At 46.1% G+C, this 22,209-nt stretch overlaps 1 protein-coding gene and 1 pseudogene across 6 annotated transcripts; both read left to right on the forward strand.

The window, feature by feature from the left end:
* The first annotated feature begins 1,383 nt into the window (after positions 1–1,383).
* Positions 1,384–14,591, forward strand: LOC119323277 (probable serine/threonine-protein kinase PBL6). 6 transcript variants are annotated; one of them, XM_037596890.1, is made up of 15 exons: positions 1,386–1,644; positions 2,366–2,514; positions 2,813–3,074; positions 3,183–3,411; positions 3,513–3,663; positions 8,809–9,029; positions 9,605–9,866; positions 9,979–10,021; positions 10,222–10,313; positions 12,692–12,740; positions 12,841–12,911; positions 13,023–13,142; positions 13,826–13,914; positions 14,167–14,212; positions 14,410–14,591. In XM_037596890.1, exons 1-15 carry the CDS (start codon positions 1,563–1,565, stop codon positions 14,455–14,457), a joined length of 1,914 nt encoding a protein of 637 aa, XP_037452787.1. In that variant the 5' UTR covers positions 1,386–1,562; the 3' UTR covers positions 14,458–14,591. The 6 variants fall into 6 exon arrangements, 5 of the variants coding, with proteins under 5 accessions (XP_037452787.1, XP_037452794.1, XP_037452779.1 ...); XM_037596897.1 differs by having other exon boundaries at positions 2,385–2,514; positions 13,017–13,142; XM_037596882.1 differs by having other exon boundaries at positions 1,387–1,644; positions 13,017–13,142.
* A 617-nt stretch (positions 14,592–15,208) lies between these two features.
* LOC119323318 overlaps positions 15,209–22,209 on the forward strand; it is a 30,992-nt pseudogene continuing 23,991 nt past the window's right edge.

Here is a 22,209-nt window from a genome sequence, read left to right on the forward strand (position 1 = left end):
GGGGAGGGCCGGAGGGGAGAGGGGGACTACTCTAACCTGAGTCACTGTTCATCTTCCAAACTACTACATATTACAGGATGAGGAGCCCATTGTAGCACTGTTCATTTAATTGACTTGACGAACAGGAAGCATCCTACTACTATATTGACAGGTCAGACTATAAAATTTGTCTTGTACATTGTTGTAGCTTATCAGGTTCTATATATGCTATCATATGTTCGCCATAGTTTGATCACTTTTCTTTTGTACACCCACAGATCAATGCAAAGCTATGCAAAACGCTTTACGAACTACAATGCCTCATACCTGTCATAGGTGGTGCAAATGGCATGTGTTAAAGGTGTTGAAAGAGAAAATTGGGCTAAAGTAAAAAGTGATTTTTTTAAATATTTCTATCAAAAATAAACTACATGCTTTGTTTGTGTCCTGTATTAAACGCTATTGTTCTTCTTGGGCTAAAGTAAAAAGTGAATTTTTTTAAATATTTCTATCAAAAATAAACTACATGCATTGTTCTGTATCCTGTATTAAAGCTCATATGTTTTGAGTTTCTTACAGTCGGAATTACTAGTCAGAGATGCGTGGAGTTTCTTTTTTACGAAACACCCCCACGGTAGTATACATCACGGAATCTTTACTTGAGCTCCCGAATCATGATCTGATATAATTTTTCTTTATTAAATGATTAGAATTCGAATAGATCTGTCAAAACATTTTATATTTTTTTGTTATAAATCATGTATTTTTTTTTGTTGATATTTTCAGTTTCTTGTAGAGTTGTAGTTAGAGTTAGTCTTCAATATATCTGTAGAGAATTATTTACAATGGATCATGGATGGTACAAAAGACTGAATCCTTGTGCGAGCTTTCGTTCTTTTCTACATTTTTATTATGCTATTCCTTCTCCCTAAGCGCATGTGTGAATCCCCACATTTTGACCAGGCATGCACATGACACAACTGATGGTAGCGGCCGGTAGGTTTATTAAGGCGAATCCTTCTCATCATGTCCATTGATCTTTCCCGTCGAGGTTTAGCACACCCGCCATGCACAGATATCGAAAAATGTTGTCTTCTGATGTGTGGCACCGAACGTAGGTTCGGCTGAACCATGATCCTACACAACATTTTCGATCATTAACAATTTATTGGAGTTATTAATCTAGCACTCGTTAAACCGCACGTAAGGGTGTTGCAATTATATAGACCGGATCGCGTCAAAATCGTCTACACCAAGAAAGATCATAACACCGATAGTGCTATCACAACCGAACCATTCGAGACATTGTCACCCAATTAACTTACAATTACCAAACTGCACAATGATGTTGTGCGGGATCACATCGTGCGCCCACTAATCTTCAGACGCCTTAGTCTGAACGTTGAAAGGGAGACCATACAGATACAGGTCTCCATTTTACTCCAGAATGAGAACTTTGCGCTCCACTTTTCCATCTCTCCATAAAGTAAAGTGCGGTTGTTCCATCTCCACTGATTAGCCGCCCACTGCAGCCATCGTCTTAATTTCTCCCCTCCCGGTCGTCCTCCCGTCAACGGCCATGGATGTGGCTTCTCCTAGCTCCGATGGAGATCTGCAGGCAGGGCTCCTGCACCCCACCGCTAGCAGCTCCAACTCCATCTCCAGGTTGCTTCTACGTTTTTCTCTTTGACTGCGATCGATATTGCTCAATCCTCTGACTAGCTAGCTTCATGCATGATTCAGAATTTCAGATGTCGTAATACACCTCATCTTCTTCTTCCTCTTTTTTCTCCCCGGAGAATTAATTAATTTAATATACAGATGATATGCTTCGATCTAGCTTTTGCCCCTCCTAATTTTATTTATTTAAGCGTGTGTGTATGTCTCTCCGCCTTGCTCCCATACAGATTCCTTCTTGCAGACCTGATATTAATCATAATAATCCGGTTATTGCTTCTGATTGTATTTGTTCCATCAATATGTAAATATTTTTTTCATGATATATGATAAATATTTGGTAATGCTAACTGGCCAACGCCCTCTCAGCCATTTGATTGAGATCAAACGATGCCAGTTTTGGAAAAAAAAATTGCCTTCTCTAGAAGAAATCGCCACTCCCCTACAACTAAATATTTAACATATGGGAAATCTGACCGTGTGCATCGTATGATGTAGAGGTTGGGGTTATCTCTTTTCAAAAATAATGATATGGGAAGTCTAATAATATTATTTCCAAGTGATGAATGCAAGCAATATTTATATATTAATAGTATTTTTTCACAAGAATATATTAATAGTCGAAGTTATAGAAGTTTGACTGCACTCTTCTCGAACGTCATCTCTTTCTGAATGGGGGTAGTCTGTTCTCTATTTTGATCATTCTTAGGTGTCCTCATTTGTCCCAGCAGAGACATTAACATGGCTAGCAAGTTGCAAAATGCAGCAAGTCTAACTATCCGACTACTACAACAAATCACGGATAATTTCTCGGAGGAGCGAAAAATTGGTCAAGGCGCATATGGAACGGTTTACAAGGTAACATGGCATGCTTGGTTTTCGACTCTGAATACAAGGTAACATGGCATGCTTGGTTCTGTTAGTAAAATTTGCAGGAGATATTTCGACTAGAATAATGTAGTGCATTAAGCAATCTACTTGCTTAATTCCATTGACAACCTTCGACAGACTATCTAACAAAACGCGACATAAAACCAAGCATAACCTGGTACTTATATCCTTGTGCTTTTCAAATGATATGCACTTTGGGGCTATGCCCTCTCATAGAGAAAATGATATGGACTTATGAATGGATTTGTTCTATTAAAATGAGTAGGGGGTGCATGCCAATGGAGAGGAGATTGCTGTAAAGCTGCTCCGTAATAACCTGCAAGGAACTGACGATGAGCAATTCAAACGTGAGTTTGAAAACCTCATGAGGCTCGATCATCACAACATTGTACAGTTAGTTGGCTATTGCTACGAAACACATCATAAACCTATGCTGCACAATGGAGAAACCATTTACGCTGAAGAAACAAACAGAGTGCTCTGCTTTGAGTATATGCGAAATGGAAGCCTTCAAAAGCATATTTCTGGTACAAGACCTCTCCACTTCGAGTATGCTATATGGAGTGTTTAGCATGTGAAGAAAATAAGGTTTGTTTATGTTTCTATTTCATTGAAACTTTTGTTTAAATTTGCAGAGGAATGTGATGGACTTGACTGGCACACACGTTACGGAATTATCAAAGGGACATGTGAGGGATTAAAATACCTTCATGAAGGATTCAAAGAACCAATTTACCATATGGACTTGAAACCTGACAATATACTGCTAGATGAGAATATGATGCCAAAACTAGCAGATTTCGGCTTGTCTAAGCTCTACGATGGAGAACAATCAGTGATCACTCAAATTCTTACGGGAACAATGTGAGTGATCAAATTTCTCCTGCAAATAAGTTGTTCAGCAGTGAAGGAGAATATGCTGATTATATACATTGTACCTATTATATTTATTTTTCCATGCTCAGTGGATACTTGCCGCCGGAATATTTATTTGAACACATAGTCTCGAAGAAGTTGGACATATTCAGTCTGGGTGTTGTGGTGACAAAGATAATTACGGGGCCTAGAGGCCCCACCAGGAGGGCTGAAATGACTTACCAAGACTTTATTAATCAAGTAAGTAGGTATTTTCACTTCATAAAATAGATCAACTGCCATTTTTGCAAATATTATGATTGTCTTGCATTGCAAAGTACTCTTGCCTTACATATTAGCTTTTTTTTTTGTTCATAAAAATCAACATATTTCCTGTTCCTAATTTCTATTACAACACCAGCTTTGATGTTTCCTTTATCCACCTAGTAAACATCCAACTTTGTGTTCTACAACTTCGATCCTTTTTTTCCGAAAAGGGGGGACTCCCCGGCCTCTGCATCAGAACGATGCATACGGCCACATTTATAGATAAAAAGAGGTTCAACAAGGTCTTATAGTCTGGAAACAATAAAAACGGCAAGCTCACAAAGAGCCACAACGCCAAAAATAGAAGGCCCAAAAGCCACAACCGGCTGGCATAACAAAGATAGGTAAACTAATCGCCTATCCTATTACATGACCGTCATCCAAACCGGTTGAAGATATCCCGCGCTACCATCTCCCACCGGACAGATCCAGTAATCAAACGTTCCCTGGCCTCCGTCGGAGTGAGTAAGGACCACATACGCATCAACGCAGTAGCTCGGAATAAAACCTGCAAAAAATGAATAGTTGTTGTTCTGTTAAAAGCCAAATCATTTATGCAGTTCCAAATTGCCCATAACAACACACATACTCCTACACGAATGTGTCTAGCTGTTTCGGACTCTATCCCAACAAGCCACGTTCCAAATAACATACTGACCGAATTCGGAGGAGTAATGTTAAAGGCAATTTGCACGGTGCGTCACAAAACTCTCGCCAACGGGCAATCAAAGAAGAGGTGTTTGATAGTCTCGTCCCGATCACAAAAACTACACCTAGTAGATCCTATCCAGTTGCGCTTAACCAAATTACCCTTTGTTAAAATGACTTGTTTATGCACATACCACATAAACACTTTAATCTTCAAAGGAACTTTGACTTTCCAAACATGTTTGGAACTAGGAATAACATTAGAGTTAATGACATCGATATACATCGACTAGACTGTGAATTCTCCAGACCTAGTAAGCTTCCAACACAACTGATCGGGCTGATGAGCTAGCTGAACCTCCATCAGTCTACTCACTAAATGAAGCCATGCCTCCCACCGGTCGCCAACAAGCACCCTCCGAAACTGAATATTAAGGGGAATGGACTGCATAATCATTGCAACAAGAGCATCACGTTGTTGAACAATACGATACAGGGACGGATACTGGAGCGCCAACGGCGTTTCACCAAGCCAAGTATCCTCCCAGAAGCGAGTGGTGTTGCCATTACCGACAATAAACTTTGTTCTATTAAAGAAGAAAGCTTTGACTCTCATAAGCACCTTCCAAAATGGCGAGTCAGTTGGTCTCACTGTCACTTGGGACAAAGTCTTGGACTGCAGATACTTACTACGGAGAATCTGCGCCATGTTGCCTTAGTCTCAACTGATAACTTATACAGCCACTTACTGAGAAGACATCTGTTCTTGACTTCAAGATTCTCAATACCAAGGCCCCCTGGTCCTTTGGTCGATAGATGATATCCCATTTGGCGAGTCGGTACTTTCTCTTTAGTTCATCACTCTGCCAGAAGAATCGGGATCGATAGAAGTCCAGTCTTTTCCTAACCCCACCTGGGACTTCAAAGAAAGATAAGAGAAACATTGACATACTCGTGAGCACCGAATTAATAAGAATCAATCAACCTCCATATGACATGAGTTTGCCCTTCCAGCAACTCAGTTTCTTCTCAAACCGATCCTCGATGCACTTTCATTCTCTGTTTGTTAGCTTACGATGGTGAATGGGTATTACCTAGGTACGTAAAAGGTAAAGCCCCCAATTCACATCCAAACAATTGCCTATAAGCCTCTTGTTCCTCATTGGCTCTACCAAAGCAGAACAACTCGCTTTTATGAAAGTTAATCTTCAATTCGGTCAATTGTTCAAATAAGCATAACACCAGCTTCATATTTCTCGCTTTTGCCAAGTCATGCTCCATAAAGATGATTGTATCATCAGCGTACTGTAGGATGGACACACCATCATCAACTAGATGAGGCACCAAGCCACCCACCTGACCGGCCTCCTTTGCCCTTCCTATCAGAATTGCCAACATGTCAACCACAATGTTAAACAGAATAGGAGACATTGGATCACCTTGTCTCAGGCCCTTGTGTGTCTGGAAATAATGACCTATATCGTCATTCACTTTAATTCCAACACTCCCTTTTTGCGTGAAAGATTCTACCTGGCATCGCCAAGCTTCATCAAAACCCTTCATGCGTAAGGCCTGTTGAAGGAAAGGCCATTTCACTTTGTCGTACGCTTTCTCGAAATCCACTTTGAAAACAACTCCATTTAGCTTTTTCGTGTGAATCTCATGGAGCGTTTCATGAAGGACCACAACCCCTTCAAGGATGTTCCTGTCCGGCATGAAAGCAGTTTGGGTAGGCTGCACCACAGCATGCGCGATCAGTGTGAGCCTATTAGTCCCGACCTTGGTGAAAATTTTGAAACTAACATTAAGAAGACAGATGGGCCTGAATTGCTCAATTCTCATAGCCTCTGTTTTATTAGGAAGAAGAGTTATCGTTCCAAAATTCAGCTGAAAAAGCTGAAGCTGCCCAGAGAAGAGATCATTGAACAAAGGCAACATACCCCCCTTAATAATATGCCAGCACTTCTTATAAAACTCAGCCAGAAATCCATCCGGGCCTGGCGCCTTATTATTTTTCATTTGCGATATGGCCTCAAACAATTCTTTCTCGGTAAAAGGAGCCGCTAAAATATCATTCTCCACTGCTATTAGTTGAGGAACATCCTCAATCCTAGACTCATCCAGAGACACACAGTTATCCTCTGGAGGTCCAAACAGCTACTTGTAATACTCGGTAATGTATAATTTTAGGTTTTCCTGTCCTAAAATTGTTCCTTCATCTTGTTCAAGCTGAAAGATCATCTTCTTTCTGTGTTTACCATTAGCAATCATGTGAAAGAATTGAGTGTTCGCATCCCCCTAGACTACTCGTCGGACCTTGGCCCGCAACACCCACTTTAATTCCTCTTCTCGAAGAAGTTCTTTCAGCCTCATCTCCGCGTCAAGCTTGGCATGAAGCTCCGAGGCTGGCAGCACTGTGGTTTCTGCTTTTACATCTAAGGACTGAATAAGGATAAGGAGCCGTTCCTTTTCGACCTTATAAATCCCGCTAAGATGCTTAGCCCACCCACGTAGGAAACTTCTCAAATGCCTGATCTTATTCTGCCAGCGCTCAAGCGCAGTCTTCCCTCTTGTATCCTTAGCCCACTCTCTGGCTACGAGATCAAAGAAGTCGTCTCGTTCAAACCAAGCAAGCTCGAAAGAGAACGAGTTTTTGTTTCCCAAGTGGGTGGCCTCACCAGAGTCTACAAATAACGGCGTGTGGTCAGAAATTCCACGGGAAAGAGCCTGAACTGTTACGAAGGGAAACTTCTGTTTCCATTCGACGCTAGCCAACACTCGATCCAACTTCTCAAACGTCGGGTTTGGCAGCGCGTTAGCCTAAGTGAGTTTTCTTCCCGAGAGCTCAATCTCTCTCAGATCCAAACTTTCAATGATAGTATTAAACATGAACGACCATCTGCCGTCAAAGTTATCATTGTTCTTCTCCTCACGCCTTCTAATGATGTTGAAATCACCCCCACCAGGATAGGAAGCTGCTCAGATCCGCAAATCCTAACCAGATCAGCCAAGAACTCAGACTTAAGTTCGGGCTGTGCGGCACCATATACCACGACCAAAGCCCAACTGAACCCATCGGCCTTCGACCGCACCCGAAACTTGACTGCAAAATCTCCCATTACCACACTTCGAACCTCGAGCGAATCGCATCGAACTCCGAGTAAGATCCCACCCGATCTCCCTCTCGGTGGCAGACAATGCCAGTCAAAATCAATACCTCCCGACAAAGTATTTAGAAATTGTGGCACAAAATTATCTCTACCAATTTTCGATAAAGCGATAAAATCTAATCGATGCTCGACAGACGCCTCAGCAGGAAACCTTCTTTTAGCCAAGTCTTTTAGATCTCTTCTATTCCAAAAGATTTCTTTCATAATTCATCATGGAATTTTTTAGCCGTACGGATCCTAGCACTTCTACGCACTGCGGACACCGGGTACACCTTCTGTTTCCACTTGCGTTTAGTAACATTCTGACTCTGCAACCGGTCCTCACAACCAGTCTCAGAAGGTCTAACCACAACATTCCCAGAAGTATCATCATCCTCTTCCGACTCAGGTATGGGAGGAATAAGATCCGCACAAAAATTATCGAGCACCCTGACCCCCAAAGCATCAAACTCAGAATCACTCATGGGCTTAACCGCCGCTAAGTTGTGAATCATCTCTAAAGCCCGCTCAGCCTCTAAATCCAGGAGATCATTAACCGAATTTGAAATTTCACTAACATTACTACCTAGTGAAACTCCTAATTGATTTGCATTATCAACAATCTCATCATTAAAAAAATGCAAAATGGAATTAGAGGTATTAGCTGACATACCAGTAGTGACCTCAATGTCATGATGCTTGGCCGCCCTCATGGCGCACCGCTGCTGAATGCCGTCCACCTCAGGCTGATTCTGGAGACGGCCGCTCAACCGCCATCCCTCAGAAATCGGATCCGGAATCCCTCCAAACGCTATAACCTCCTCCCGAGAGATCCTGCTCGAGGTGAGGCCTCCTACCTCACCCCAACGCGAGGCCGGTCAGTCTTCGATATACAATTTTTGATCATTACTATGTCTCACTACATGTCAGTAAAAATTCCTATGTACGCAATGGCATGAGAGTAGCTTTGTGGCTAATCTAGTAACCGCATTTTCCCACTCGAAATTTGTGCGTGCAGATTAAGGGTCAAAGTTATACATGACTGACCACACGCATTCTAAAATGACATCAAAAACAGAATGGAGGTAGTATTATCTATGCATGCAAATTACTCTAGTACTCCTTACCTAATATTTTTGAAAGCAGCACTGCTGCATTTCGTTAAAAAAGGGGTATTGGAGCTATTTTTAGTATTATTTTGTTCATCAACGACTAGAAAAAACAAGCCTTGCAATCTCAAATGGAGGATCTATCATCCTAGCTGTATGCTTCGATTTCATAGGTACATGTAAACTGGAGGAAAAGATTGCAGGAAACATGGCATGCTTCCCAACCTTTAGAAGCGTATTGCAAGCAAGTGAACATATGCATTGAAATAGCATTGACCTGCATGGAGAGCGATAGGCACAAAAGGCCTACTATAGTAGATATCATACATAAACTGAACGAGACTGAAACTGTGATCAAAGAGCTGAAAAATGATGAGGGTCACCGATGGACAAGGTAACTAAGACAGTTGGCATGAGTGCGCCCAGCCTTTCCCTTCATTTTTACAACAGTGATGCATATTCATCCATTTTCGTGATATTTGTCTAGTTAAGTACTCCCTGTCTTATATTAGTTTACAGAGATAGTAGTTACATGAATCCTTATTAATTATTTAATACTATATTTATGCTAGTTAAATTTTGAATCCAGAGGCAAATTGCCATGATATTTATGCTAACGAGAACCCAATATATGGTTGCCTCTGCACGACTCTACACTGCTTTGTCCTTCACTCTTTAAAATAGCATAGTATCTAGGAATCATTTATATCTGAAATTATTGCTTAAGCCCACCTATTTTACAAATAATGGTGAACTTTATGTCTTTGAAACACCAGTTTGGGCATGGTTCACAATGCACCAACAAGGTAAGGCGTGGTATTCTATTCAATCTTTGGTGTTTTCTGTATGCAGTTAAATTTGTGTATGAGACCTCTTAATAGAATGTTCTTCTTATTCAAAAAACCTATATTATAGAAATAGACAATGCATGTTGGTTGTCTTACCAGGTCTGGTTTCTTCTTTCTGCAGCAACCATATTACCGAGGATATTGTAGCGCAAGAAACTGAGCGTGATTATCGTGCTATACCTGATCAAGACCCAACACTCATGGAACCTGTTAGGAGTGATGTATTAGAAAATACAGAGGGAGTTGAGAATGAATATGCAGCTGCAGAGGATGATCCCCTGCCAGGCATAAAAGGACTAAGAATCACAGGTGAAGCTTTCCCTGGAAGAGAACTTCAAGCGAGTGGGTTTTCCATCAACGGAACCAGAGGTTGTAATTTCGAGGTGCGCTTTTATAACATACTCTGACATTCTATCATTTTCCTGTCTTTGTGGACTTGTTCTGAGTTCTGTACAATTCTCATGTTTCACAAATGAAAATAAATTGTGCATACAGTGGGTACGCCATTTCGAAGATGGATCCGTGAAGTTCATAGAAGGTACTCCCTCCGTTCCAAATTACTCGTCGTGGTTTTAGTTCATTGAACTAAAACCACGACGAGTAATTTGGAACGGAGGGAGTATATATTTCCATCAGATGCTAGGAGGCTTTTATTTTATATTGGTTTTCTTTGAGACATTTATTTTATATTTGTGTACCGTAGAAAAATTCAGATTAACATTCTCCTTCCTGATGCAGGTGCACGGCAGCCCACATATGTAGTTACCGCTGACGACGTGGACACTCTACTAGCCATTGAGGTCCAGCCACTAGATGACCGAAAAAGAAAGGTGAATCCTCTCGCCCGATCATTCTTAACTGGAATTATGTGTTCTTTTTTACTTCCGTGCAATGGAATCGATGGCTCAGTCTTGTTTTATTCACAGAGAGGATTCTATAGATTAAGAGTCATATACGAAAAAGTATATTTTTCGTCCTTAACTCTTTTTAGTACGCATCTCGCATCTCGCCCTGCCCCGCTTCCGCGAGCGGGAGGACGAGCCTAGGGCCGCCGCCGCCAGCCCTCCCTCACCTACTCCTCCTCCTCACCGCCGCCAGCTCGCGCCGACGGGCAAAGCTTGGCTGGCATAGGCTGCGGCGGGGCCACTCTCTCCCTTCCTCATGGGGCTGCTAATGCGGGGCGGCAACTACACGCGGAGGCGCGGCGCTGTCCATGGTGCCGTGGCGCGGCTCCGGCTAGAACTCCGGCGACGGTGGTGGCTGGTGCGGACACGTGGATGGCTGCGGGCAGACCTCTTGAGGTGTGTGCTCGGCCAGGTGCAGACGGCGGCTTGTGGGGCTGCGGCGCCTAAGGCCGGTTTGGCTCGTCGGGCAGCGCGGGCTGCGGCGACGTGGGTTGGCAGGGGATGCCGGGGCGGCGGCCGGTGTGAGGCCCAGACCGTCCTCGGCTGAATAGCATGGACGTACCCATGTCCAAGGCGGAGCTGCTCCAGTGGTCCGGCGGATTCGACCCGGATCCCGTTGGGTTCACAGACGGTGAAGAGTGTGCTTGAGATTTATCCTAACGGCTCTTTCGGCATGGCGCGGTGGGGTGGCAACCCTCCCTCCATGCTCCAGCGGTGTCGCCCTTCGGTAGTGGCCGGAGCGTCAGGATACACCCTGGTGGTAGTGCGGTTGTGGATGATCGCCGGATTTGGATGGCCAGCTCCGGGGCTTTGAAGGTGGTTTTGCATATGCATATGTTGTCGGTTGAATGTTCTTGGGATGAATCCGGGTGAAAACCTGGTCTTTGGCTGGTGGCCGAAGCCGGTGATGGTGACGCCCTTGGCGCCGTTTCCTTCATGAATCATGAAGGCATCATCGAGGTGAAGCTCCCAACTCCTCTCGCTACCTCCAGGGGAAACCCTTGACCAGTTGATCGAATGATGGCGGCGCTCTTGTGTTGTTCCCTCCTTGGGGGCGTCATTCTTTGGAGGTGTGCATTGGCTCGAGGGATTAGTGGACGGATTTAACGGTGGAGCGGCGTTTATGTCACGCATCGATGATGTGGAGTCTCAGAAGCGTGGTGCAGCAGGGTCTCGGCGACGGATGTATGATGGACGCGCATAGCAAGGTGGTGTTGTCTGGCGCCGTGGTAGCGTCGATGGCAGGCCTGGCAAGGTCGATGCATCAATACTTGCTTTGAAGATGGATCGGTGGAAGATGGCGGCGATGGCCTCTGAGAGTGCGTTAGACCGATGTGTACCCCAGACCCGGCAATAGGGTTGGTTGGGGCCTCCGGCTTTAGATGTTAGGCTTTGATGCAATGTCTATTTGGTATTCGGCTTGGACATTCGACACCCCTTCATCAAGTGGATAGGAGTAGCGACAGATGTTACCAAGATGGTGACTTCAGACTTACTGATGTATTACTTTGTAAGGTCTTTGTGAATAATTAATAAAATGGCTGCATGCATCACCCGGATGTAGAGGTCGAGGGCGTCCTCATTTTCAAAAAAAAAACTCTTTTTAAAGTATACAGATGATTCCTCGACTCCAAAACCAGCAAACTTTAGTCCCTCAACTTTTAAAACCGAATAAGTTTAGTCCCTCATTTACCGTTTTGGGTGGTTTTTTGCTGTTATGAACATGTTTAATATCTATGTATATACTATAAAGGAATGTCTACCTCCTAATCAAAAGCAACACATGTTCGGTGAAGTGGTTAGCACACGAGGTCTCAAGTTCGAACCTGTGTCATGCATTTTGTGTCTGGTTGTAGTCAAAACTGTGTCCATGTCGGCAGAAAACTACCCAAAGGTACTAAACTTATTTGGTTTTAAAAGATGAGAGACTAAGGTTTGCTGGTTTTGGAATTGAGGGACCATTTCTATATTTTCAAAAAAGTTTAAGGACGAAAAAAATAATTTTCCCTATAATATATACTTAGCTTTTGGTTAGGACTTATCTTTATATCGATTAGCAAATTAGTTTTTTCGAAAAGGAGGTTATCCCCCGGCCTCTGCATCAAAGTGATGCATGCGGCCATCTTATTAATAAGCAAAATGTTCAACAAAGTCTCCAAGTCTCGAATAACAAAAAAGCTCACAAAGAGCAGCGCCCAGACATAGTTTGTTTTCTTCTGTAAAGTGGTTGATCATAGTAACGTTTACTATGACCTTCATAATATTTAACTTTATTTGAAGAAATGTTTTCTTTTGCTTTGCAGGGAGATGTCCTGAAGATTTATGCCAATGAACAAATGAGAATTACTTGCGGTGAATAGTGTAGTTTCATTATGGCTTTTTTTTTAAGTACAACGTAGTAAATATTGAACCATGTTGCTGAATGCTAAGTATACAATCATTATCTGTGCAGATCCTGAAATGAAGGAGCTTATCAAAAGAATCCTTTCCATTGGGCATGTGTCTTATGAAGTCCTGCTACCTGTACGTATATCCTCTGTCTTCCTCTAGTGGCCTGTCAAGGCCTAGTAGTTCTTGGTACAAATTGTTTTTTATATTATATAACCATAAACAATTGAAACATTAAAGTTTCAGGTTAGATTTCTAGATATGTGGGAACCTGCTGTATTGTCAATAAAGAGGGAAGGTTACAGCATTAAGTGTAACGGACAACGCGGTGTTGTCATTACAGAGAGATTCCAGCAATCCACGGATGTATGGTTCCCCAAAATCACTGTCCTTGAATTTAATCTGTTCATCTTATAATCCATCCAGTCACAAAAAAAATGTTGTTTCTGCTACAAAACATTTATAAAATATCATTATGTTTTTACATAACTGAGTATTTAGATTGGATGCATGGCATTTATGTTTTTAGTAGGTTTTACTAATTTACTAACAATGACAACAATTTGCAGGAGAACAATAGTAAAACATGTCACTTTTGTAACCAGGGATAGTAATAGTTATTTCCAATAAATAATTGTCTCTTGTTTCTGATTATACTCCGCTCAATCACAATAAAGCATAACTTCTGTGATAAAATCTTTTTTATGTAACATTAATCTTTGTAAATAACATTGCATTAATATTGGCCGCGTGAAATTTATGTTAGCACATTTTTTTTAGAAGAGGATCACTCCGGCCAAAAAGTACTTTCATAATGGTATAATTTAATAGATTTCGTAAATTGAATAAAAATAACATGTCAAATTTGCAGGAAGGCGAGTAAATCGTAGCACTATTTTTCTGAGCAGGGATAGTAATCGTTAGTTTCACTTTATGCATTTTCGTACTTTGGCACTCTGGAGTGCTGAACAGAACTTTAAATTGTATCAGCCGGTTCACTACGTAGTAGTAAGTTACAGGTGTCAACTAATCTTGTGCTATGTTTACAGATCAGTATCCCATGGGCGCATCCTACTGAGTTTTCAATTCAGTCAGCTAAGGGCACGCAGTATAATGTCAAGCCTGCTGAAAATTCCCCGTGAGTTTGAAACTAGCTATTTGTTTCAAATGTTATTTTGCATTTGTGTAGTGGTCCATTGAGTTACATTAGCAGTTGTATGTGTAATCATGAAACCTTATTGTTGGATGCTATTGAAAGAATAACGGTTGTTAGTTTGTTGCCATTGTTATTTGTGTGTTTGTGGTTTTTATATATCTTAGAATGATGACCTTACACGTACGAATTGTATGGAGGCATAGGTAGTAAGTGTTGGTTCTTTGGATTTTGCAGATCACGGGATACTATTGTTCTAATACTGAGGGTGTTCAGGATGCAGGTACGAGTTAATTGTCTGACAGTTTGTCACTTGAACTGGCTTTGATTCGTGCCTGCTATGCACTTGAAGTTAGCAATGCCATGTGTTTCCGTAGGATCGCATGATATGCAGTAGGAACAATAAATTCACATTTTCTTTTTTGCTTTGAGGCATGTGATGAAATGAAATGAAGATGTGTGTGTGTTTTTTTTTTGCAGGCTATTGAGAAGAGCAAAGCAAGAAGATGGGGCATCTTCTCCAAGTAGAGTAGTGTGGAGTGGAGTAGGGTAGAAGGCTGGGGTTGCTTAAAGATATTTATGTTTGGCTCGTGATTCTTGTGTGCAGAATGAAAGAGCAAGCTTGTTTTCGTGCATTTTATTGGTCTATCTGTCAGACTGTATGCCTGTGTCTGCTCCGCAGTTAAGGATCCAATTTTGCTGGTTACTGAGTGGGATTGGAAAAGTGACCTGACGAACATAAGTCTGCTTGTGTTGTGCCTGGTACTAGAAAGAAATTAAAGCACCTCATGAGAGGCCGGAGACGAGAAGGTCGGGGCGACGGCAGCGAGCCCCACGGCGACAGCAGCGAGCTGGCTACACAACGTGATGGAGACGGCAGGGGAAGCTCGTCGTTGCACAGATGGGAGGCTCAATGGCTGTAGTACCTCGTCTTCTTCGGCATCCTGTTCCCAAAGTTTGTATGCAGCAACTAGTAACTTGTGCGGAGGCAAAATTTCAAGGCGGCCATGGCCCATGGCGGAAGACGGAGCTGGAGAAAGGCGACGGGCCAGTCTCCAATAGTAATGGCGGTGCCGAGCTGCTGCTGTCTCCAATATAACAGACTGAAGGCGGTTCGGGCGATCGATCCGGAACGTATGTGTACGTGCGTGAGATCTGACGGCTGAGAGCGCCGTGCGTGATCTGAGAGCGGTTTTATTTTGTTTCTTAATTAATCGCAACACTATTCCCTCAACCGAGCGAACGACCAGAGAGGCCTCCTTCCCGAGCGCGACAGTTCCTGCCCCGCCGCCGGCCGAAGCCTCTGCTGCCCCGCCGCCGGTACAGGAACCCATCAGCGCCACCCACCGTCGAGTAGCCGCTTCCGCCCGGAGCTACGCCGGCGACCAGTCCATACTCCATAGGCAGGTAGCCACCACTCCTTCGTCCTCCCTCTTCCCTCCTTCCTCTTGCATCCTCTGTTTGTTCAATTTCTTTCCTGCCTTTTTGTACTCGATGAGTACTTGCGGTAGATTGCATTGTGAGAATATAATGATGACTGTTTCTTGATGAGTACTCCTACTTGCTGCATGATTTTTTTCCCGGTGCATGTTCAAGTTTACATACCCCGCAAAAAAAAAAGTTTACATGTGCAAGGATTTTGCTCGATAGGTATTTGTGATAATGCTTGTAGGAACAAATGTTTACAAGTTCTAGTTTCTATATTTCTCAGATGAGCAAATGTTTTGGTTTAAAAATCTTAGCAGTGAAAACATGCAATGACTGATGATATATGAGAAGGAAAAGATTAAGTTGTTTTATCTGCGCCGTCTACACATGAAATCAAAGCTTAGTAGCAGTAACATGCAATTTGAGAGGGCAAGAGCTTTTTCCTGGTTATACTGACCGAAATTGGTTAACCCATTAGTACTATAGTGGTATTGTTGGCACATGATAGATGTCCCAAATCTTGTTTATGATTGGGAATGTAGTGCTACTGTTACACTGTTGTTGATCTTAACAGTCTAAATATTATTGTTTCAAGTGATTGTTTCTCCTTTTGCATGTTAGCTGATTGATCTTCAGGTTCCACCTTTCGTGTCACGCCATGCTGCAAGCCTTTCTGTATTTTTGCTCAGATTGTGCTAGTGTGCGCACAAGAGGAATGGTTGATTTCTTGTTTATTCATACATTTTTTGCTCAGGTTCCACCGGAGGCCATGGTGCCGCAGCACGGCATCCTCCTCGCCATGGGCCTCATATCCGACCACTTCGGCCCCCTCGTAGCTGTAAAATCTCTGTCCACCTCCTACCCTAGTGTGTCAGCTCATCCGTGATGCCCTAACTCACGCCGCCCGATCCCTCTCGCAGAAAGTGTGCGACTGCCTCCTCCGTCACGGAGCGCTGCAGCTGCCGGAGATTGTCCGTCGTCTCAAGCTCCCGCCGGGCCAAGTGAAGAACTCTCTCCTTGTCCTCATCCAGCACAATTGCGTTCAGGCCTTCTCATCGACCAGAGGCAAGCCCATATGCAAATCCCTTAACTATATTATTTGATTTGATGCCCTCCTAGTCCGTGACTCCATTTTTCTGTGATTGTAGGCAATAGGATGGTGACGCTCTACCTGGCCATCTTCGATAATGTCCTGCATCGTCTGCGCTTCTCAAAGTTCATCTCTGTTATCCGTGCGGACATTCCAGAGGTATTTACTTTGACGTGAACTTGATTTTAATTCACGCCTGCTTGTTATAAGTCGGGATTGATTAAAACAGCAGTCATAATTTTCTGAATGCTGAAACCAGTGTGGAGCAGATGGTACTGTAGATTTTGTGCACCTATGAATTGTGCCTTGTGATTCTCGTTGCTAGATGCATATTGACCTTGATTACCGAAAAAGGCTCACGCCCCGCTTTATATATAAAGCCAATGCCAAAGCCAACATCCAACAGGTCCACACACACAAAGTCCACACGCACACAGAGTCCAAACAAAAGCAAGCACCAAGGGTTACGGCTGAGGGCACAGCTCAACAAGCCCAACACACACACACAAAAAGGCACACGCGCCAGGAGGGAAACATTCTCTAGTCGGGCTCCGGGGGTGGCGGCGGGAGCGGAGGCGCCAGGCGGAAGGCCAACGAACGGAGGTCAGTGAGGAGTCTGTTGATGGCGTCCCGGTCCTGAGGGCGGCTAAGCGGCCGCCAGAGCTGCAAGTAACCACACATTTTAAAGATGGAGTCAGTAGCACGCCGAAGGGGCACCTTCTGAATGACAAGCTTATTGCGAACCGTCCACAGCGTCCAGGCGAGAACCCCGACGCACAGCCATCTAATATGTCTGTAGCGAGGGGGGGGGGGAGGCTTGAATTTCCGCAAGCAAGTCAGGGAAGTTGGTGTTGCACCCCTGCCCCCCAACCGTTTCGCGGAAACAAGACCAAAGGAACTGTGCCGTGTAGCAAGAGAAGAAGATGTGATTAGCGTCCTCTACTGTGCCACACAGGGGGCACATTCCATCGCCAGGACCATGGCACTTAAGAACCTCAACGCCGGTCGGGAGGCGGCCGCGGATCCATTGCCAAAGAAAGATCCGAATCTTTAGGGGGAGGTGGATGTCCCAGATCAGACCGAAGGGCTCCGGGGCTGACGAGGGGGCAATAGCCGCGTAGAGGGATTTAGTGGAGAAGCAGCCGGAGGGATCTAGGCGCCAGGAGATGGCGTCTGGAGAGTCGGCCACGTCCATAGGTAAGAGGGCGATGTCCTGGAGGAGGACATCCCAGGCAGCCACCTCAGCGGGGCCAAAAGGGCGGCGGAATGCGAGGCGCCCTAAGTCAATAAGGGCCGCCTCGACTGAGACCCGAGGGTCAACTACAATGTCGAATAGGATGGGGAACCGGGCGGCTAGAGGGGCATCTCCGAGCCATCTATCCAGCCAGAACAAGGTCGAGGCTCCAGTGCCCACCGAGATGGATGTGCCTATACGCAAGACCGGCAGCAGCTGGACGACGGCCTGCCAGAACTGGGAACCGCCAGAGCGTTGGCAGAACGCGAGTGGCTGTCCACGCAGGTACTTGTTCTGGATGATAGTGAGCCAGAGGCCTTCATCCCCATTGGCAATGCGCCAGAGCCAGCGGGTCAAGAGGGCGATGTTCATGCGCCGAGAGGACAGAATCCCAAGACCGCCCTGGTCCTTGGGTTTGCAGATATCTGGCCAGCTGACCATGTGGTATTTCTGCTTGCCCTCCTCCCCAGCCCAGAAGAATCTGGACTGGTATTTGACGACCTCCTGATGGAGCGTTTCATGAAGGCTATAGAAGCTCATGAGGAACCACAGGAGGCTAGCTAGCGAGGAGTTGATAAGGATCACGCGCGCCGCCTTCGACAGCCAACGCCCTTTCCAGGGCTCTACGCGATGTTGCATACGGGTCACCGTGGGGCGGAGGTCCGCCACGGTGAGGCGCGTGTCACTAATGGGGATCCCCAGATAGGTCGTGGGGAAAGAACCCAGCCGACAGTTAAGCCGGTCGGCAATTGTCGTGGTTCTAAGCCTGACAGTAGAGTGGGGGGTAGGTATGGAGAGGCAAGGTCCTAGCTATGGAGAGGTTGTAAACACAAGGGATGTACGAGTTCAGGCCCTTCTCGGAAGAAGTAATAGCCCTACGTCTCGGAGCCCGGAGGCGGTCGAGTGGATTATGAGTATATGAGTTACAAGGTGCCGAACCCTTCTGCCTGTGGAGGGGGTGGCTTATATAGAGTGCGCCAGGACCCCAGCCAGCCCACGTAGGAGAAGGTTTAAGGTGAGTTAAGTCTGGGGCGTTACTGGTAACGCCCCACATAAAGTGTCTTTACTATCATAAAGCCTACTTAATTACAGGCCGTTGCAGTGCGGAGTGCCTCTTGACCTCCTGGTGGTCGAGTGAGTCTTCGTGGTCGAGTCCTTCAAGTCAGTCGAGTGAGTCCCTCGTTGGTCGACTGGAAGGCGACCTCTTCTAAGGGTGTCCTTGGGTAAGGTACTTAGATCAGGTTCGTGACCCTACCCTAGGTACATGACCCCATCATTAGCCCCCGAATGGATCGAGGCTTCGAGTGAGGAAGGAGTTGATGTCGTTTCCGATTAACCTTTGCGCTCTGGTCGTGCATTGTTCTGGACCAAAGAATCTCTTCGTTGACAGTGAGCAACTTGTCTTCAGTCGACTCGATCCATTCTCTTCTTTCGTCGAGTGATCTTTCGGGCTTCGACGATCTCCGAGCGACGGATCGCAGGAAACCCCGTGTCTGACAGACTGATCTGCTGTTCGCGGATTCCGCGGGATGCGAAATTTGGGGACGCGCGTGAAACGGAGCGGACCGCGGCGTTCGGATGGGACGGGACATAGACGCCTCGATCTCCGCGCCGTTTTCTTCGCCACGTATCCCGTCTGCATAACTGCTCCCGGATATGATTAGATCGACCGGGCCCACCTGTCATCCACTCGGAAGGGACCTTATAAATGCGCCCGGCGAGGATTTCTGTACTGTGCCTCAGCATTCTCTCTCTCTCTCTGCTCCCTTCGTCCCCGTCCAGCGCGCTCGCTCTCGCTCCCGCACAACTTTCCCACGCGCATATCGCCGGCAATCATGGCCAAGGAGAAGACGGCGGCGCTGGAACGTGCGAAGAAGGCGTCGGCGTCGGAGAAGGCGAAGGGGAGATCTACCAGCCGCGGCGGGTCCTCGTCCAGATCCCGCCTGCCGAAGGGCTGGGTCCAAGGAGACTGGATCCAGTCGACCATCACAGAGAAAGACCTCCTCGACATGGCCAACGAGGGCTTGATCCCTCATGGAGCTGCGAGGCTTCCGGGGAAGGAGTGGCAGCCCCAGCCAGAAGAGGGTGAGTGTGTACTCTTGGCCACCCATGTTGATCGTGGATTTTCTTTGCCGCCGAGTATTTTCTTCTGTGGCTTCTTGAACTTCTTCGGAGCGCAGCTCCACCACTTTACCCCAAATTCGATTGCCTATCTTGCCGCGTTCGTGTCCATGTGTGAGGGTTTCCTGGGCTGTCGACTGCACTGGGGTTTGTTCAAGCACATATTCACGTGTCGCTCTCAGACCGTGAAGAAGGCGAGCCCAGGCGATGAAACGACCCGAGTCGTCCAAATGTGTGGGGGTCTGGGCATCCAGGTGAGGAATAAGAGCACCTTCCCGCCCATGACCTTTCCCGAGTCAGTCAGAGGCTGGCAGTCGACCTGGTTCTACTGCCAGGACCAGTCGACGCCGGGGCAGTCGAGTGGACTCCCACAGTTTACCATGGACCGAGTGAACAAGCCATCCTCTCTGAAGTTGATTCCGGAGGAGAAAGCTGACGTGAAGATGTTGATGGAGCGCGTGGTGCAGTTGGTTCGGGAGGGAGTGACGGGCATGGACCTCCTGGAGGTCTTCCTCAGGCGTCGCATCCAGCCCCTTCAGTTCCGGAGCCACTGCATGTGGTTGTACTGTGGGACTGAAGACGAGACTCGAGTCCATCCAGAAGCAGTCGACGATGTCACTCTGGAAAGATGGATGGTAGCCGTTACCGGAAACAAGGATAACCCACGCGGAGCCAGAAGGATTCCCCCACTCGACCACAACAGCGATCCAAACAAGGTACATTTGCTCTGCTCTCCACTGTGTTCTTGTCGCATTCATTTCTGTTTATCCTGTCGACTGGTCGACTAATCCTTGTCTTGATATCTGCTAGGCTCTCACCGAACTGTACTCGATGCCCAATGGGGCACAAGCTCCGACTGAGGAGGGCGAGGCGAGTGGGGGCGAGAGCCAGGAAGAGGAGGGATGGGACTCGGACGTTGCAGAGGATGATGACGACGATGATGATGATGACGGTGATGAAGATGACGTTGAGGACGAGGAAGAAGAGGAGGAGGAGGTCGTACCACCGCGCTCAGAAAGGCGGTCGAAGCTCGTCCACGACCCTTCGACTGAACGTGGCAAGGGGGTTGCGACCGTTGTTCAGTCGACCAAGCGCCCTCGGACCACTTCTCCGGTGCCGACTGAAAAGGCGCCGAAGCAGCCCAGGGCGGCCTCGTCGAAGCCGATCAAGCTCCTGCCGAAGATGAAGGTGTCCATCCCCACCATATCAGGGTAATCATGCTGCTTAAGTCTTCTTATTTTGTGTGAACTTTGTCTCTGGTCGACGCTGAAGTTAGTCGACTGATCCTTTGGAGTTGCAGTGCTGCTACTTCTGAAACCTCATCCCGGGCTGATGACCACGAGATGGAGGACGCAGCAACTTCGAAACCAGGTACTGTATTCTTAACGCCGTTCTTAGTCGACTGACTCGCGATCTCTGATCTTGATTCTTCTCTGTAGCTCCACCCACCGCTGTTATCAATCTCCCTGATGATGATGAGGATGAGGAACCGCTGAAGCGCAGAAAGAGCAGGAAAGCGTCTGCCAGCAAGGTGCCCCAGGATGTGACGACGCCTGAGATTCTGATTGCGGAGGAAGAAAACACCACTCGACATACGGTGTCCTTCGCAGATCCATTGACGAGTGCTCAGCAGCCTTCCCTCTTCACGACGCACCACGTCCCAGAGGACCAAGCTGGCGTGGCGAAGGAAGCGATACGCCAGGCGGGAATCATGATGGAGCAGTTGAAGACCATCCGGGATGCGAGCCAGGCAGCTTATGACGTCAGTTCTGCCCTCCAAAGCAATGTTCAGGTCAGTCGACCACCATTTGATCTGTTGGATATGCTACCAAAAACTTTTCCTTTCCGGAATTTATAGTAGTCACCCACTGGGTGTGTCGATTAAACTCCGTGTTAGCGGGGGCACGCTGAGTGCACCCGCTGGGTGTAGTCCCCAAGGCTAAGGTCGACTGCTGGTAGTCGGCCTTAGGCTTTATGATGTCAATCTTTCTGTCAGTCGACTATGTCGACTGGATTTTACAAACCGGTGGGGGCACGCTGAGTGCACCCACTGGGTGTAGTCCCCGAGACTGTGGTCGACTGCTTGCAGTTGATCACAGTCTTAAAGAATACATCTCACTTTTTTTTTGAGGTCGACTGGTCGACTTTGTCTTCAACAGGATTAGTGGGGGCACGCTGAGTGCACCCACTGGGTGTAGTCCCCGAGACTACGGTCGAATGCTTGTATTCGGCTGTAGTCTTAGAAACGTGTGTTTTTTCCTTTTTCACTCGGAAGTGAATTATATTTGACATTTAGTCGATTGGTTCTTCGCAGAACTCTTGTGATCTTGTGGCTCGCTACTCTGAGCTGGAAAACAAGCACACTCAACTCGAGCTGAGCCTGAAGCTGGTTCAGGAGAAGCTGACA

Source organism: Triticum dicoccoides, chromosome 1B, assembly GCF_002162155.2.
Source record: "Triticum dicoccoides isolate Atlit2015 ecotype Zavitan chromosome 1B, WEW_v2.0, whole genome shotgun sequence".
NCBI classification, from domain to species: domain Eukaryota; kingdom Viridiplantae; phylum Streptophyta; class Magnoliopsida; order Poales; family Poaceae; genus Triticum; species Triticum dicoccoides.

Coding starts and splice junctions, on each gene's coding strand:
- LOC119323277 (XM_037596882.1), top strand. CDS start 1,563: ATGTGGCTTCTCCTAGCTCCGATGGAGATCTGCAGGCAGGGCTCCTGC. Junction 12,912..13,016: donor CTTATGAAGTCCTGCTACCT/GTACGTATATCC, acceptor GAAACATTAAAG/TTTCAGGTTAGATTTCTAGA. Junction 14,213..14,409: donor TGAGGGTGTTCAGGATGCAG/GTACGAGTTAAT, acceptor TTTTTTTTGCAG/GCTATTGAGAAGAGCAAAGC.